The 15,627-nt window shown below is 46.3% G+C and overlaps 1 protein-coding gene across 1 annotated transcript; it reads left to right on the forward strand.

The window, feature by feature from the left end:
• The first annotated feature begins 2,907 nt into the window (after window positions 1–2,907).
• Window positions 2,908–8,471, forward strand: NKX3-1 (NK3 homeobox 1). Its single transcript, XM_061164054.1, has 2 exons — window positions 2,908–3,271; window positions 5,561–8,471. Exons 1-2 carry the CDS (start codon window positions 2,959–2,961, stop codon window positions 5,977–5,979), a joined length of 732 nt encoding a protein of 243 aa, XP_061020037.1. The 5' UTR covers window positions 2,908–2,958; the 3' UTR covers window positions 5,980–8,471.
• The last annotated feature ends 7,156 nt before the right edge of the window (window positions 8,472–15,627 follow it).

Genomic DNA, 15,627 nt, shown 5'->3' on the forward strand with positions numbered 1-15,627 from the left:
ACACACTTATTCAGTTCAGTTCAGTCCCTCAGTCATGTCCAACTCTGCGACCCCATGGACTGCAGCACACCAGGCCTCCCTATCACCAGCCCCCAGAGATTACTCAAACTCATGTCCATCGAGTCAGTGATGCCATCCAACCACCTTATCCTCTGTCATCCTCTTCTGCCTTCAATCTTTCCCAGCATCAGATTCTTTTCTAATGAGTTAGTTCTTAGCATCAAGTGGCTAAAGTATTGGACTTTTAGCTTCAGTATCAGTCCTTCCAATGAATAGTCAGTACTGATTTCCTTTAGCATTGTCCTGGTTTGATCTCCTTGCAGTCCAAGGGACTCTCAAGAGTCTTCTCCAACACCACATATCAAAAGCATCAATTCTTCAGTGCTCAGCTTTCTTTTTTATTAGAATGGCTAAAATAAGAAATAACAATAACACCAAATGCTGATGAGGATGTGGAGAAAGTGGAACTCATACATTGCTGGTGGAAATCAAAAAATGGTACAACCACTCTGAAAGATAGTTTGGCAGTTTTTACGAAACTAAACATGTAATTACCATATGGCCCAGCAATTGCATTCCTGAACATTTATCTGAGAGAAATGAAAAATCATGTTTATACAAAAATCTGCACATGATTGTCTACAACACTTTCATTCAAAATAGCAAAACAGAGCAAAACAAAACAAAAAATACCCTGGACACAAATCATTTGTCTTTCAGTGAGTGGATGATTAACAAACTGGCAGATCCATACTGACTAGAATACTATTCAGCAATTTTTAAAAGCATTGACTATTAATACATGCAGGAGTCTGAGTGGCCTCAGAGGCATCATCCTCAGCAAAAAATTCCCAATTCCATAAGGTCACATGCTGTATGACGTTTGATTCCACTTATAGAATATTCTCCTGGTAGTAAAATAATACAGAATAGATTAGTGTTACCAGAGGTGCCTTATGGAGAGAAGGGGTTTGGGTACACAAAAGCAAAGAGATAGCACAGGGAGTACTTTTGTGGTGATGGAACAATTCTATATCTTTTTTCTTTTTTACTTTTATCATGTAATTAAAGACAAACACCATTTACAAAGTTGCACCATTTACAAAGATATGCAGATAATAAAGTCAAAATAGAATTTTGAGTATGACAAAAAAAGACAAAATGAATATTTAATGTAAAACAGGATGTATAAGTAATAATGTTGGTAAAATTCTAAATCTCAGTGGTTTTGTGTGCATGTATGGTGGTGTTTTTTAGAAAAATACAATCTGTATCTTGATTTTGGCTTTACAAGAATCTATTCATGTGATAAAACTGCATAGAGCTACACACACACAGACACAAACACATACACCCATGAATGCAGGCTTTTTAAATGGTGAAAATAAAATAAGGTCTGTAGTCTAGTTAATGGTGTGTATCAGTGTCAATTTCCTGTTTTTTAATATTATACTACAGTTATATAATATGTCACCACTGGGGGAAGTTACGAGTGCTAATTGTGAAGCTTCCTGGGAATTTATAACTATTTCAAAAGAAAACGTAACAGTTTTTTAAATGAAAAAATGAGAGAAGAAAACTATCTTTGCCAAAGACCTTCCTACTGTAGAGTGTGGTTCTCTTTAGCAGTTGCTTTATCCACGATAACCTGCTTCCTTTCCCTCCTTCCCAGACACACAACATATGATCTTGAAAAGTTTTCAGTTGAATGAAAGGTGTCTTAGACTAGGACCCACAGAAAAGTTGCTTATATAAAAATAGTTCAAAAGAACAGCGACATAGCCTTTGTCTGGATCCACCAATTAATATTTTTAAACCATTCACTTTAGCATATAGAATTTATCTGTATCATTGGTTCCGAACCAATTGATGGTAAGTTACATACATTATGGGTCTTTGCCCCTACATACTTTAGTGATTATTTCCCAAAAATATTCTTTGATACAATCACAGTACTGTTAGAAATTTCAGTAAATGTAACACTGATTCAGCACTTTAAGCCATTGGTCTTATTACCACTTTCATCGACTGTCCCAATAGAGTGCAAGAGAGAATCCAGCCAGGGGTCAGGTCCTGCACTTAGCTGTCATGTCTCTTTGACAACCTTAGATTTATTAGATGTCTCCTTGTTGATGGGCACCCAGAATTCTCATCTGTAAGGTGGGATGAAGGAAACTGCCCCATCTACTTCTTTGTGAGTAAAGGCACTCTGGACTTCCCTGGTAGCTCAGCTGGTGAAGAATCCCTGCAATGCAGGAGACTCCGGTTCGATTCCTGGGTGGGGAAGATTCCCTGGAGAAGGGATAGGCTATCCACTCCAGTATTCTTGGGCTTCCCTAGTGGCTCAGATGGTAAAGATTCCACCCGCAATGCGGGAGATCTGGGCTGCATCCCTGAATTGAGAAGATTCCCTGGGAAGAAGACATGCAACCCACTCCAGTATTCTTCCCTGGAGAATCCTCGTGGACAGAGGAGCCTGGCGGGCTGCAGTCCATGGGGTCACGAAGAATCGGACACGACTGCACGACTCGGCACGCACGCAAAGGCACTTTAACAATCTCTAAGAGCTAAATAGAGTATTTCTCTTCTGCATCATGATTCCCCAGAAGCAGCTAAACATATTGTGGGTTGGAGCAAAGGAGATCCGCTTTGGTTTTCTCTCCCAGCCTGGTAAAACGAGCCGGGATCCTGAAAAAGAAGGAACTTGTGAAAGAAATCCTTTATGGTAAAGACTGCACCGAGACTGTGCGAGGGACTTCCCTTTTCGTTCACCTGGAGCGCCGGGCGGCCAATCAGCTGCGCGGTTCGGGCGCGCGGCCAATGGGAAGGCGGCGCGGCGCGCCCCAAGGGCTATAAGTGCGCGGGGCCGCGGAAAGTGAAAGCGGTGCGGGAGCGCCGGGCGCGGCTTGGGCGCTGCATCTGGGGCCTGAGGGCGGGCGCCGGCGCCAAGACGCTGGGATGCTCCGGACTCCCGAGCCATGGCCGGGGAACGCGGGGGCCGCGCGCTGCAGCCCCCCGGCTGTGCCGCCCACCCAGACCAAGCCACTCACCTCCTTCCTCATCCAGGACATCCTTCGGGACGGCGCTGACCGGCGCGGAGGTCACGCGGGCAGCCCACAGCCGCAGCCTTCGCGTCAGCAGCACCCGAGGCGAGACCCGAAGCCGGAGTCCGAGGCGGGAAGGGGCGGCGCCAGGGCGCAGGAGGACCAGCAGAGCGACCAGCCCCGCGCCGGGAGCGAGGAGGCCGAGAAGCCGGTGGAGACCGAACCAGGTAAGCAGGCGAGGCTGGAGAGGCCGGGCTGGGCCGGGTTGGGTCCCCCCAGGAAAAATGGGCAGGCCCGCGGGCTGCCACCGCGTGAGGGCGGGTGCTAGGCGGACCTCCCGGAGCTCCGGCGGCAGGGTTGCGGGGCCCCGCGGCGACAGGCGAAGGGACTTCACGGCCTCTGCCACGGGCGAGCCTCGGAGCTTAACCCTGAGCCCCGGCATCGGGGCTGCGCAGGATTTAGACATGAACTTGATTCGCCCCGCAGGGTGCCCCGCGCAGCGGGTTCTTGGTGCCCAGGGCTAAAAGGTGAGCATGCACACAGCGCCCACCGCGCTCCAGTCCCAGATGGAAACCCCGACACCAATCCCAGCCACCTGTCGACCCTTGATCCTCGCCAGCCCCAGTTATCTCTTGGCGATTACAATAACTAACATATAACGAGTTATTGATAAATAATATATTAATAAGTCAGGGTTTGATCAGCAAAGATGCCCTTTGCTTCCCAGTCCCACGGGCAATAACACACAATAAGTCTTGGAGACTTCCCTGGGGGTCCAGTTAAGACTTCATCTTCCAACGCAGGGGGTACAGGTTCCATCCCTGGTAGAGGGGCTAAGATCACAGTCAAAAAACCAAAACATAAAACAGAAACAATATAGTAACAATTCCAATGAAGACTTCAAAAAAATGGTCTGCATAAGCCCCCTCCCCCCGCCAAAAATAAAGCAAACTAGTAAGTCAAGGAGCCCCTCTGGTCTCCAGGAGCTATATAACCTCATGGGAACATTTAGAGTAGACTTATTTTTTTTTTTTTTTTCCATCAGTTATTTTTAATTGAGGTAAAATTGGTACATAATATGTTATTAGTTTCAGATGTACAACATAATAATTTGATCTTTGTATACACTACAAGGTAATCACCACAATAAGTCTAGGTATCCATCACCATACAATAGGCACCCTTCCTATGAGGTAAGGCCTTGGCTCACTGCAAATCCCACTGGACAGAGGAGCCTGACTACAGTCTATGGGGTTGCAAAGAGTTTGGACATGACTGCAGATAAAGAGAGAGAGAGAGAGAGAGAAACGGTTCATTGAGGGAAAGTGAAGCGAAAGTCAATCAGTCGTGTCCAACTCTTTGTGACCCCATGGACTATACAGTCCATGGAATTCTCCAGGCCAGAATACTGGAGTGGATAGCCTTTCCCTTCTCCAGGGGATCTTCCCAACCCAGGGATTGAACCCAGGTCTCCCACATTGCAGGTGGATTCTTTACCAGCTGAGCCACAAGGGAAGCAAAAGGGGATTAAAGCCAGAAAATGAACTCTCCTACCACACTAGCCCTCTCATGTCACCCAAATGTTAACTCTGGATGCCTTGGGGGCCCTACTTTACTGGTATCTTATTTGGTATCGTATTTCTCAGTCTTTCTTGCCTCCTGTCTCCCATTCCTCCAGACAGATACAGAATCTCTATTTAATTCTACAGGGCAGTAGGGCAGGAAGTTCTAGCACTAGCCTCTCCTACTTTGGAGACTTGATGACTATTAAGAAACTAACACGTAATCTACATGACTGGCCAGCAGCCCCACTCAGGGAGTTCCTTACTCCTAAGGAGTTCTTAGGAGTTAGAACTCTTCAGTTCAGTCGCTCAGTCGTATCCTGACTCTTTGTGACTCCGTGAACTGCAGCACGCCAGGCCTCCCTGTCCACCACCAACTCCCAGAGTTTACCCAAACTCATCTCCATTGAGTCGGTGATGCCATTTAACCATCTCATCCTCTGTCGTCCCCTTCTCCTCCTGCCCACAATCTTTCCCAGCATCAGGCTCTTTTCAAATGAGTGAGCTCTTCACATGAGATGGCCAAAATACTGGAGTTTCAGCTTCAACATCAGTCCTTCCAGGGAACACCCAGGACTGATCTTTAGGATGGACTGGTTGGATCTCCTTGCAGTCCAAGGGACTCTCAAGAGTCTTCTCCAACACCACAGTTCAAAAGCATCAATTCTTCTGCACTCAGCTTTATTTGTAGTCCAACTCTCACATCCATACATGACTACGGGAAAAACCATAGCCTTGACTAGAGAGACCTTTGTTGACAGAGTAATGTCTCTGCTTTTTAATATGCTGTCTAGGTTGGTCATAAGAACTAAGGAGTTCTTTAGTGCAATGTATCCAAACTGACTGGGCTGTTTGTTCACTCAGAAGAGATGAGGGTAAATAGAATTCTGTTCTCTTTGCTGCTACCATGTAACGTTTTCCTTCCCCTCCCGGCTTCTCCCCTCTCCTTTCCAGATGGGCACTTAAAGACTTATCTGCTGGACTGTGAAAACCCTCCCAGCGACTTACAGAGCCTACCCCCAGCCACCAAGCAGCCTCAGAAGCGCTCCCGGGCTGCCTTCTCTCACACTCAGGTCATTGAGTTGGAGAGGAAGTTCAGCCATCAGAAGTACCTGTCAGCCCCTGAAAGGGCTCACCTGGCCAAGAACCTCAAGCTCACAGAGACCCAAGTGAAAATATGGTTCCAGAACAGACGCTATAAGACCAAGCGGAAGCAGCTCACCTCAGACCTGGGCAACCTGGAGAAGCACTCTTCCTTGCCAGCTCTTAAAGAGGAGGGCTTCCCACAGGGCTCCCTCATCTCCGTGCACAATACCTACCCTTACTACCCCTACGTTTACTGCCTGGGTGGCTGGAGCCCAGCGTTCTGGTAACACCAGCTCTGACATCCATGCTAGATCAAGAACTGTCTTCTCTAGGTGGCCCCTCTGGAAGGCGGAAGGGCCCCAGGGTCAGGAAGGACTGGTCAGTGAGAGACAGACAGACTAGAACACGTGGAGGTTTGTGTGGAAATCCCAGATTCTTCACTGGGGGCCAATGAAAGATCTGGGACAGGGAATGATTTCATATCCAAATTGTTCCCCCAACATAGAAGAGGGAATCGTTTTTGCTTTTAGACCCCTGCTTGAAGTGGGGAGGGATAGAGCCAAGTGTTCTTTCTAGCACTTGGGGTGACTTTTCAGGATCTGTCCACATCACTTCTGAGGATTCTGTTCCTCCAACTCCATCCTCTTGTGTAACTGAGCATCCACTCAGTTACACAAGGGGAGGGGGTGGATGGCTCAGGATGTCACCTACTGAAATAAACTGAAGGTCAAGAGCCTCTCACTGGCCTTGGACCACAGCCAAGGTTTCTCTTTGTCTCTGGAACAGACGGAAACACAGGACCTCACAGAGAAACCTTTCGTGCCCAGCACAAGTTGGCACAGGATATGGAGATGGGAAGGAGGAGATGAAAATAGAAGCTTCTGATTATTCCTTTTAAAATAATATGCCAACTTAAGTATTTACAGAGTGGCCCGTGCAGAACAAGAAGCACTCACTGTGGCCTTAAGACAAGCTGTAAAAACGAAACTCTATTGCAGGAGGTGAGCCCAGGCCAGGAGAATCTCTGCATATCCAAGACAGTGGTCTAAGGAGGAGTCCTTAGCAAAAGGTAAAAAAAAAAAAAAAATCTTCATCTGGACCTTTTGCTCTGGGCTTGAGAATTCAGAATAAGAAGGTTCCTGGAGTTTGGGGGCTATAATTTATACTACAGTGGGACAGATCACATAATTCTTTAAGTTCCTTCCTTCCCTCCTGCTTTTATTTTTTGTTCCTTTTCCATGGCAGTCACCCACTGAAGCACTTTTTTTCAGCCCAGACTTTTATGACTGCACCTAACATACACCTTCCTTATTTAGCCTCCAAGATCTGGTCTCCCCCACCCGCACCCCCACCCCCCACCAAAGCTTTATCTCTTCCTGGGTTTTAAAAAAAAAGTAGTGGGGGGAGCAGATTCTGAATTGGCTGAAAGACATGCATTTTTAAAAAAAAACCCTAACAATTCTTATGTCTTTTCTTTAAAAATATACAGCATTAAATCCCAAATCTATTTAAAGACATGACAGCTGCAGAAGGTCACTGCTGCTTTTATAGGACTTTCTGGTGGTTCTGCTGTTACAATTCAAAGCCAAACCCTCTGGGATTCCTGCAGGCAGAGGAGGTAAAAGGTAGTGAGCTTTCACACGTAAGGACGAACACCGCAGAGTGAAGGGTCGGGTGCCATGGAGCTGTCTGGTGGGAATCCAGGGCTGAGGGGCTGGATGTGGAGGAAGGGGGCGTCAGCCTTAGGAAACCCCGCCCATGAGCAAGCTGCCGGGCCTGATGGCACTTTGCTGGAAGAAGCTAAGAAAAAAAGGAAACCGTTTTCAGAACACATTATAGTAGCTTTCATCACCAAGCAATGAAACTGTCCAGATGTTTCAGGAACTGTGTTTAATGCTTATCAAAAAAGTGGAGGTTCCCCCCAAGTGATTTACTGGGTGACCTCAGAGAGAATGAGAAGAGGGCACAGGAAAACTCTGGCCATGCTTCTGTTTTTATTCTGTTATCTCAGGTGACCTGGGAGAGGGGCAACATCAGCATGAAAAAAAAAGCCAGTTACTAATGAGGTACCCCAGGCCCTGGAAATCTCTTGATCCCGCTACTTAATTCTGTTCAGTGAGAAACCTTTCAATTTCCTCCTATTAAAAAGGTCCAATTTACTGTTTGTGGCAAAACTGCCAAAGTTGATAGAAGGTTGGTTCATTTCACCCCATTTTATATCGTTTGAGCTCCACACTGAAATACTGTCCAATGCCACGTGTTGCCTGCACAGAAATGGAAGCCCAGAGGCAGGGCTTTCTCCTGCTTACATGTCCTAAGATAAGCGTTCAGTGCTCGCTCTCTGGTCAGAGAACCCTTTCTCTGCCTCCCTCTGCATTGAATTCTTTCAGCCCCCAAACCTGCAAGTGTTAAACATTGTACTGTGATGTACACTGTGTTGCAAAAAGGAAAAAAAAAAGTCTTTGTTTAGAATGATTTGGTTTGGTGAATCCATCTTGTTTTTCCCCCATAGTCACTCAGCCATAGCCAAACTGGTAGAACAACATTTGAAGAGCTAATAGATCTGTTCCTGATGGGTACACTGGAGGGTGTGCCCCGGACCCAGACCTGTGTCTATCCTATTTAATAAAAGAGTTTATGTTCTCCATGTGTGTAACGAACTCTGCTCCAGTCTGTTAATACACAAATCTGTGAGTCAAAGTTTAGCCAAATGCCCCAATCAAACTTTATTTTTCTATGTATTTTTTTGTAACACCTGAGTGTTTTTAAAATAAAGTACTGTGCCGTTTTTAGACATATCTCTGTGTGATTTTCTGCTTCCTAAAGACTGCATGCTACTGAGTTTTTGTCTTTCTCGTTACCGTGTTCTCCCACCCTCCACCTGCCTGACTAATCTATGGAGAATAAATAATGGAAATTAGTAGTTTAGTGAATAGCAGAGGATGGTCATTCTTTTATAAATGGTTTACCCTCCATTACAGGCTTTCCTGGTATCTTACTGGTAAAGATCCATCTGCCAATGCAGGAGATGTGGATTTGATCCCTGGGTTGGGAGGATCCTCTGGAAGAGGAAATGGCAACCCACTGCAGTATTCTTGCCTGGGAAATCTCACGGACAGAGGAACCCGGGGGTCTACAGTCCATGGGGTCACAAAAGAGTTGGACACAGCTTAGCAACTAAAGAGCAACAATAACAACACTCTGTTATTGGTTAATCACCTGGAAGGGAAAGAAATGTCTGCGTCATTTTAATAATCACCTCCTTTAGCCCAGGGATACCTTTGGGAAAATTGAGAATGTTGAGTATTTACTTGTATTTCTTGAAGACCCTGAAGGGAACATGGGGGCCACTTCCAAAGAAGCAACACTTCTTTGGAAATTCACTGGCATATATATGCTCGTATGTATCTGATTGGCCTCACCGATTCAATGGACATGAGTTTGAGCACACTTGGGGAAACAGTAAAGGACAGGGAAGCCTGGCATGCTGCAGTCCACGGAGTCGCAAAGAGTTGGACAATACTAAGTTGCTGAACAACAACAACAAATGTATAAAGTAGTGAACTAGTGAGAACCTACGGGATAGCACAGGGAACTCTCCCCAGTGCTCTGTGGTGACCTAAATGGAAAGGAAATCCAAAAAGGAGGGGACATATGTATATGTATATTTGGGTCACTTTGCTGTGCATCTGAGACTAACGCGGCATCTTTGGGGGTGGGGGCTGTGCTGGGTCTGCCTGGGTCCTCAGGCTTTTCTCCAGTTGCAGCAAGGAAGGGCTACTTTCTAGTTACGGTGTCTGAGGTTCTCACTCTGCTGGCTTCTCCTGCTGGGAAGCACAGGCTCTCGGGCGAGCAGGCTTCAGTAGTTGCAGCACGCAGGCTCAGTAGGCGTGGCTCCCGGGCCATAGAGTTGTGTGGTGCTCCACAGCCTGTGGGATCTTCCCACACCAGGGATCGAACCAGTGTCTCCTAAAGGGAATTCTTTACCACCAAGTCACCAGGGAAGTCCCTAACACAACATTTTAAAGCAACTATATTCCAGTTAAAAAAAAAAAAAGTTTTTTAATTTCACATTAAAAAAGAACACATAGAGTTTTAACCCAAGACAGAAAAAATAAAAAATTCCCCTTTCTACCCCTACTAGCCCCTTAGATGACGAGTGCTTCCCTGGCCCCCTGGCCTCTGTATTGCCCTGAAAATGTCTTCATTCAGGGCACAGGCAAGCAACACCTTGGAACTGGAATCACAAGTATTGAAAATAGATTTAAAATAAAATATATCAATAATGCATCTTTAATCCACCTGCACTTAAATCTTCATTAAATCCCACAAGCAGAGAGTCTTATGCACCTGAGTACCTGAGAGAATTCATGGTTTTCTTTCCTCCCACCTCCTTCAAGGAAATGGCAGCTTAAAGAGTAAGGTACTTGCTCCAGGTAAAACATATCATAATTCCAAAGTTTGCTCTAATCCTTTAAGTACATTGTACACACAGGTGGGGCCTCCCATTGCGTGTTCATGTCCTGAGATTTAACCCTATAAATCCACAGCCATCCTCCCCTCTCCTGAAAGGCTCTCAAATTACAAGAACTCTTGCAGAAGTGGATTTTTTTTTTTTTTTGACCATTAAAAGTAATCCAGGAAATTAGAGAAAAATCTCTCCCCTCTCTAGTTCCCCATGTCCCCTTGCCTGTCACTTTCCTAACTTTCCTTCAAAACTCTGCTAATCTCACATCCGTCTTCCAGCATCTCACCTTAGCGAGTCTGTGGAATTTGGAATTCCTTTTCAATCTGTCTTTCAAGTTACTTTATGCACAGATTCTTAGAGTCACTGGAACGTCGTCCCTGGAGGTCGCACGGGCCCTCCCCAGGCCTCCATAGGAAAGCCAAAGCTTCCAGTGCGTGTGCGCTCAGTCCTCCGGCTGTGTCCAACTCTGTGCGACCCCATGGACTGTAGCCTGCCAGGCTCCTCTGTCCATGGGATTCTCCAGGCGAGAATGCTGGAGTGGGTTGCCTTGTGCTCCTCCAGGGTATCTTCCCCACCCAGGGGTCAAACCCACATCTCTTGCGTCTCCTGCATTGGCAGGCAGATTACCACTCAGCCACCCGGGAAGCCCTATAGCTTCAGAAAGGGAAATAAATATCAAAGATATACATCTGAAAAAAAATTTTCCTTCTAACTACAAAACGAGCCATTTTTCTGGGGTGATGTTCATACCCTGTGTCTTTTTTTAGTTCCTTGTAAAATTTCTAAATTGGAGAATAATTGCTTGACAATGTTGCCCTGGTCTCTTCTGTACAACAGGAACATGTAGGCGTATAGCCCCTCCCTCGGGAGCCTCCCTGGAAAGCCACTCAGTCTGAGTGCCCTGGGGGGAGAGCTGCAGGCAGCAGTTTTGTTGAGGCGAGCGCAGGACATTCTCCTGCCTGTGGGGAAGTGAGTATGACATGGTTGAGGAGTGGGAGAAGCTGACCCCTAAGGCAGGTATGACTGAGTCCTCACCTGATGCTTTAAGAAGCCCCAAAGCCTGCGTGTCCCAGGTTAAGAAAAGGATGGGCACTCGTATCCCAGGATCAGCCACCTCCTGAAAGTGGCAGTAACTGCCTTGGGCGATCCAGTGCCTTTCCAGGTGAGGTGCTGGCCCCTGAGGGACAGGCTGTGAGTCACCACCATTGATATTCCTGGCAGCTGTGGGGCTGCGTCTCCCCTGTATCAGAGCCTTGGTGGAGCATCACAGGATTCACTGTAAGACGTCTGACCCCGGCCCCGGTCGCTCTCAGGGCCACAGTCACCACCATCTTTGCAACAAGGAAATAGGAGTCGAGAGGGTGAGACTAGGCTCAGAGCACCATGCTCTGCTTGGAGACACCCAGACTCTGCCCCACCCACAGCCATCACCAATGTGTCACCAGGGCTGGTTTGTCAAAGCCAAGAGTTATTTACCGTCCAAGAAAAGGGTCAGGAATGACAGTCCTGGAACGTGAGGAGCTCCGAGTTTAGCCATAGACTTGGCCTTCGTGCAAACTTTCCCAGACAGTCTAGCTTGTCAGAAGTCAGCAAGGGAAAGGAAAACCCTGGTCTCCCCTCATGTGTCCTTTTCTGATCTGCACAAAGGCTCCAGACACAGGCTGGACTTATTTCCTGAGCTTACTTGGGGCCTGATGCGGGGTTTAGGAGAGATCTAGGATACAGATCTGGGTTGGGAGCCCTGTGCAGCCCCTTCGAACTGGACCATCTTCACCTGTTTCCAGCCAATTCAGTGATGGGCACAGTCCTTGACATGGAGGTGTTGGGGCACAGAGGAAGGGGTGTCAGCCAGAGGAAAGGTCTATTTTCTCCTTGGAATGATCAGAGAATGGTCGTGGATTGTTTTAAGCCTAAAAATCCATGTTGGTAAACAATAAATGCTGGAGAGGGTGTGGAGAAAAGGGAACCCTCTTGCACTGTCGGTGGGAATGCAAATTGGCACAGTCACTATGGAGAACAGTGTGGAGATGCCTTAAAAACCTAGGGCTAAAATGACCATATGACACAACCACTCCAGTTCTGGGCATGTGCCCTGAGGAAATCATAATTGAAAAAGACACATGTACTCCAATGTTCATTGCAGCACTTTTCCGTCTCACAGGTGCCAGGACAAGAGAGAGCTACCTGAAGCCAGCCAGGAAGGGAGGAGTTAGGGGTGGGACTTGATCGGTTTTGTTTGTTTTGTTTGCTTATTCTTTTTACAGAAAACAGATGTTCAGTTTTTCTTACACTCTTCTCAAGCCTCCTCCTCTTAAAACTTCTGACATCTTCACAAGGCTCTCTGGGGACTTCCCTGGTAATTCAGTGGTTACGACTCTGAGCTTCCACTGCAGGGGACACGTGTTCCATCCTCGACTGGGCAAGTTCCATGTGCCCGACAGTGCAGCCAAAAAGAAAGAAAAAAACCCTTGAGAGAGTAAGTCCCCTACATATGAACAAGTTCCATTCTGAGAGCAAGTTTGTGAGTCCAGTTTATTTCTAAGTCCAACAAAGTTAGCTTAGGTACCCAATGAACACAATGGGCTCTACAGTACAGTACTGTAATAGGTTTTTATAATACTTTTCAAACAAATAATGCATAAAAACATACACAAAAAATAAAGAAAACATAGTTAATCATACAGTACTATACCTTGAAAACTACAGTAATACCAGATATGTCACCACTGCTTTTACACTTGCTTCCAGATATCCTGGGCTTGAAATAAAGACACTATCTGAGTGTACTCTGGATAGTATTGTAAGTACGAAGTACAGAAACACAGTCACTTGTCTACACGTGACAGTGTACACCAGACGCCGAACTAACTTAGGTGATTGGACATGCTAACGTGTGTTCACATCTTTGAAAGTTTACACCTGAAGATTCATATATACGGGACTTACAGTAATCCAGGAAAACCCAGATCATTCTATTTAACCTCTTGCTCAAAACTGAAGGGATCCAGGACTTCTCTAGGGGTCCAGTGGTTAAGAATTTGCCTGCCAATGTAGGGGACATGGGTTCAAGCCCTCGACGGGAAGATCCCACATGCTGCAGAGCAACAAAACCCATGCACCACAACTACTGATCCTGAGCTCTAGAGCCCACGAGCCGCAACTACCGAGACCACGTGCCCGAGAGCCTGTGCTCCACAAAAGAAGCACCCCACTCGAGGGTAACCTCTGCTCGCCGCCACCAGAGAAAACCCACACGGCAGCAGACACAGTGCAGCCAAAATTAATTCTAGAAAATCCTGAAAGGACTCAAATTTTCTGGATGTTTGGCTAACCTGGTAATCCAGAAGAATTTATTACCCCCTCTCCAACTCAGAAGAGACTGACAACACACTCTGACTACCCTGGAAGACAGGAAAGACGATTACTCCCCCCACTCCTGTGGAGCAGTTTTCACCTGGAAATACCTAGTTTGTGCACCACTGGGAACAGTGGGTGTCATTTAACATCTGTCAGTTACTGTCATGCTTCCGTGACAACACATTTTTCAGGACTAAGTCCTGTCTTAACACTGACATAATTTTTACACCTCCTCCTGCCAAATCAGTAACATTAAACTTTTTACAAAAGTGTGTGTGCAGAGATGGATAAGGTGGGTAAGATTCACAGGGTGAGGAAGGCACTATGCCTCGTGACAGCACAATTTAAAAAACTTTTTAACTTTATATTGGATTATAGTTGATTAATGGGCTTCTCTGTTAGCTCAGCTGGTAAAGAATTCGCCTGCAATTCAGAACCCAGTTCGATTCCTGGGTTGGGAAGCTCCCCTGGAGAAGGGATAGGCTACCCACTCCAGTATTCTTGGGCTTCCCTGGTGGTTCAGATGGTAAAGAATCTGCCTGAAGTGTGGGAGACCTGGGTTCAATCCCTAGGTTGGGAAGATTCCCTGGAGGAGGGCATGACAACCCACATCAATAATCCTGGTTGGAGAACCCCCATGGATAGAGGAGCCTGGCAGACTACAGTCCATGGGGTCAGAAAGAGTCAGACACAACTAAGTGACACAACTAAGTCACAGCTGATGACTAAGCACAGCACAGTCGATTAACACCGCTGTGTTCATTTCAGGTGTAAGGCAAAGTGAATCAGTTACACATATACACATTGTTGTTGTTTAGTTGCTCAGTCTTGTTTGACTCTTTGTGACCCCATAGACTGTAGACCCCTAGGCTCCTCTGTCCAAGGGATTTCCCAGGCAAGAATACTGGAGTAGGTTGCCACTTACCTTCTCCAGGGGATCTTCCCAACTTAGGGATCAAACTTCATCTCCTGCATTGGCAGGTGGATTCTTTACCACTGAACCACCTGGGGAGCCCATAACTATATCTATTCTTTTTCAAAATCTTTTTCAATTTAGGTTGTTACATAGTACTGAGCAGAGTTCCCTGAGCTATATGGTAGGTCTTTGTTGGTTGCAAAGACTTGGCGTCAGAACTCCAACTCAAAATTAGAAAAGTTTAAACTTGATCTAAATGACAACTGACTGAAAACAAAAGTGAAAGAAATGATTTGGCTCTGCTGAGTTCTTTTATGGAAAAGAATGCAGGGAATATTCATAGCACGAACTTGGAGGATGGGGAAGAAATGTCTCTCTCTCACGGAAAAGTTTGGACTCTTCCCCTCAATCCATGCTGAGAGCTTGTTGGTACTGAGATTCTTGACAACCTCCCCGCCCTTCAAGGAAGATCTGACTCATCAGAGGTGAATACGTGCCGGTCCCATGCCTTGCACAGTGAGGCGAGGAACGGGTGCTGGGAGGCTTGCCACAGCACGTGCACACGAGGAGATGCTGGTTTAGCTTTAGCAGAGACTCAGTTAGAAGGTCCACACCTCCTTCCTGTGACAAGAACCGACAAAACAAAGATACAAGAGGGAGAAGCTTCTGAATTGAAGAAGGGAGGTGCTTCTGGAGGGTGCAGGCTTTTCTCTTGAAAAGCTCTTTCTGTTCATGAAATGTACAAACTGAAAGAGTGAATTGATGATGGAAGCATAGAACAACAGTCCCAGGGTCCTTGGCATTGTTGTGTAGCTGCTAAGTTGTGTTCAACTCTTTGCAACCCCATGGGCTGCAGCACGCCAGTCTCCCCTGGCCTTCACCATCTCTAGGAGTTTGCTCAAACTCATGTCCGTTGAGTCAATGATGCTAAAGATAGATATTAACAGCATTTCTTCAAAATGTATATAAATCCTTTTGAAGACTAGACAGGCCTCTTGTCAATATTATGACTCAGGAATGTCTTTGTCAAGAACCTGGTAGCCATCTCTTTGAAACAGAAGTATGAAGGATCCAGCACCCCTATCTCCAAGTGTGTGTCCCTGGGTAAGAACCTCATTCTAAGCTGCAGAACTACCTCCTGTCATAAAGATAGGAGAAGCTTGTTATTCCTCTTGCAACAGGTAGGAAGGGGAA

Source organism: Dama dama, chromosome 16 (assembly GCF_033118175.1).
Source record: "Dama dama isolate Ldn47 chromosome 16, ASM3311817v1, whole genome shotgun sequence".
In the NCBI taxonomy this organism is placed as follows: domain Eukaryota; kingdom Metazoa; phylum Chordata; class Mammalia; order Artiodactyla; family Cervidae; genus Dama; species Dama dama.

Coding starts and splice junctions, on each gene's coding strand:
- NKX3-1 (XM_061164054.1), top strand. CDS start 2,959: ATGCTCCGGACTCCCGAGCCATGGCCGGGGAACGCGGGGGCCGCGCGC. Junction 3,272..5,560: donor GCCGGTGGAGACCGAACCAG/GTAAGCAGGCGA, acceptor TCTCCTTTCCAG/ATGGGCACTTAAAGACTTAT.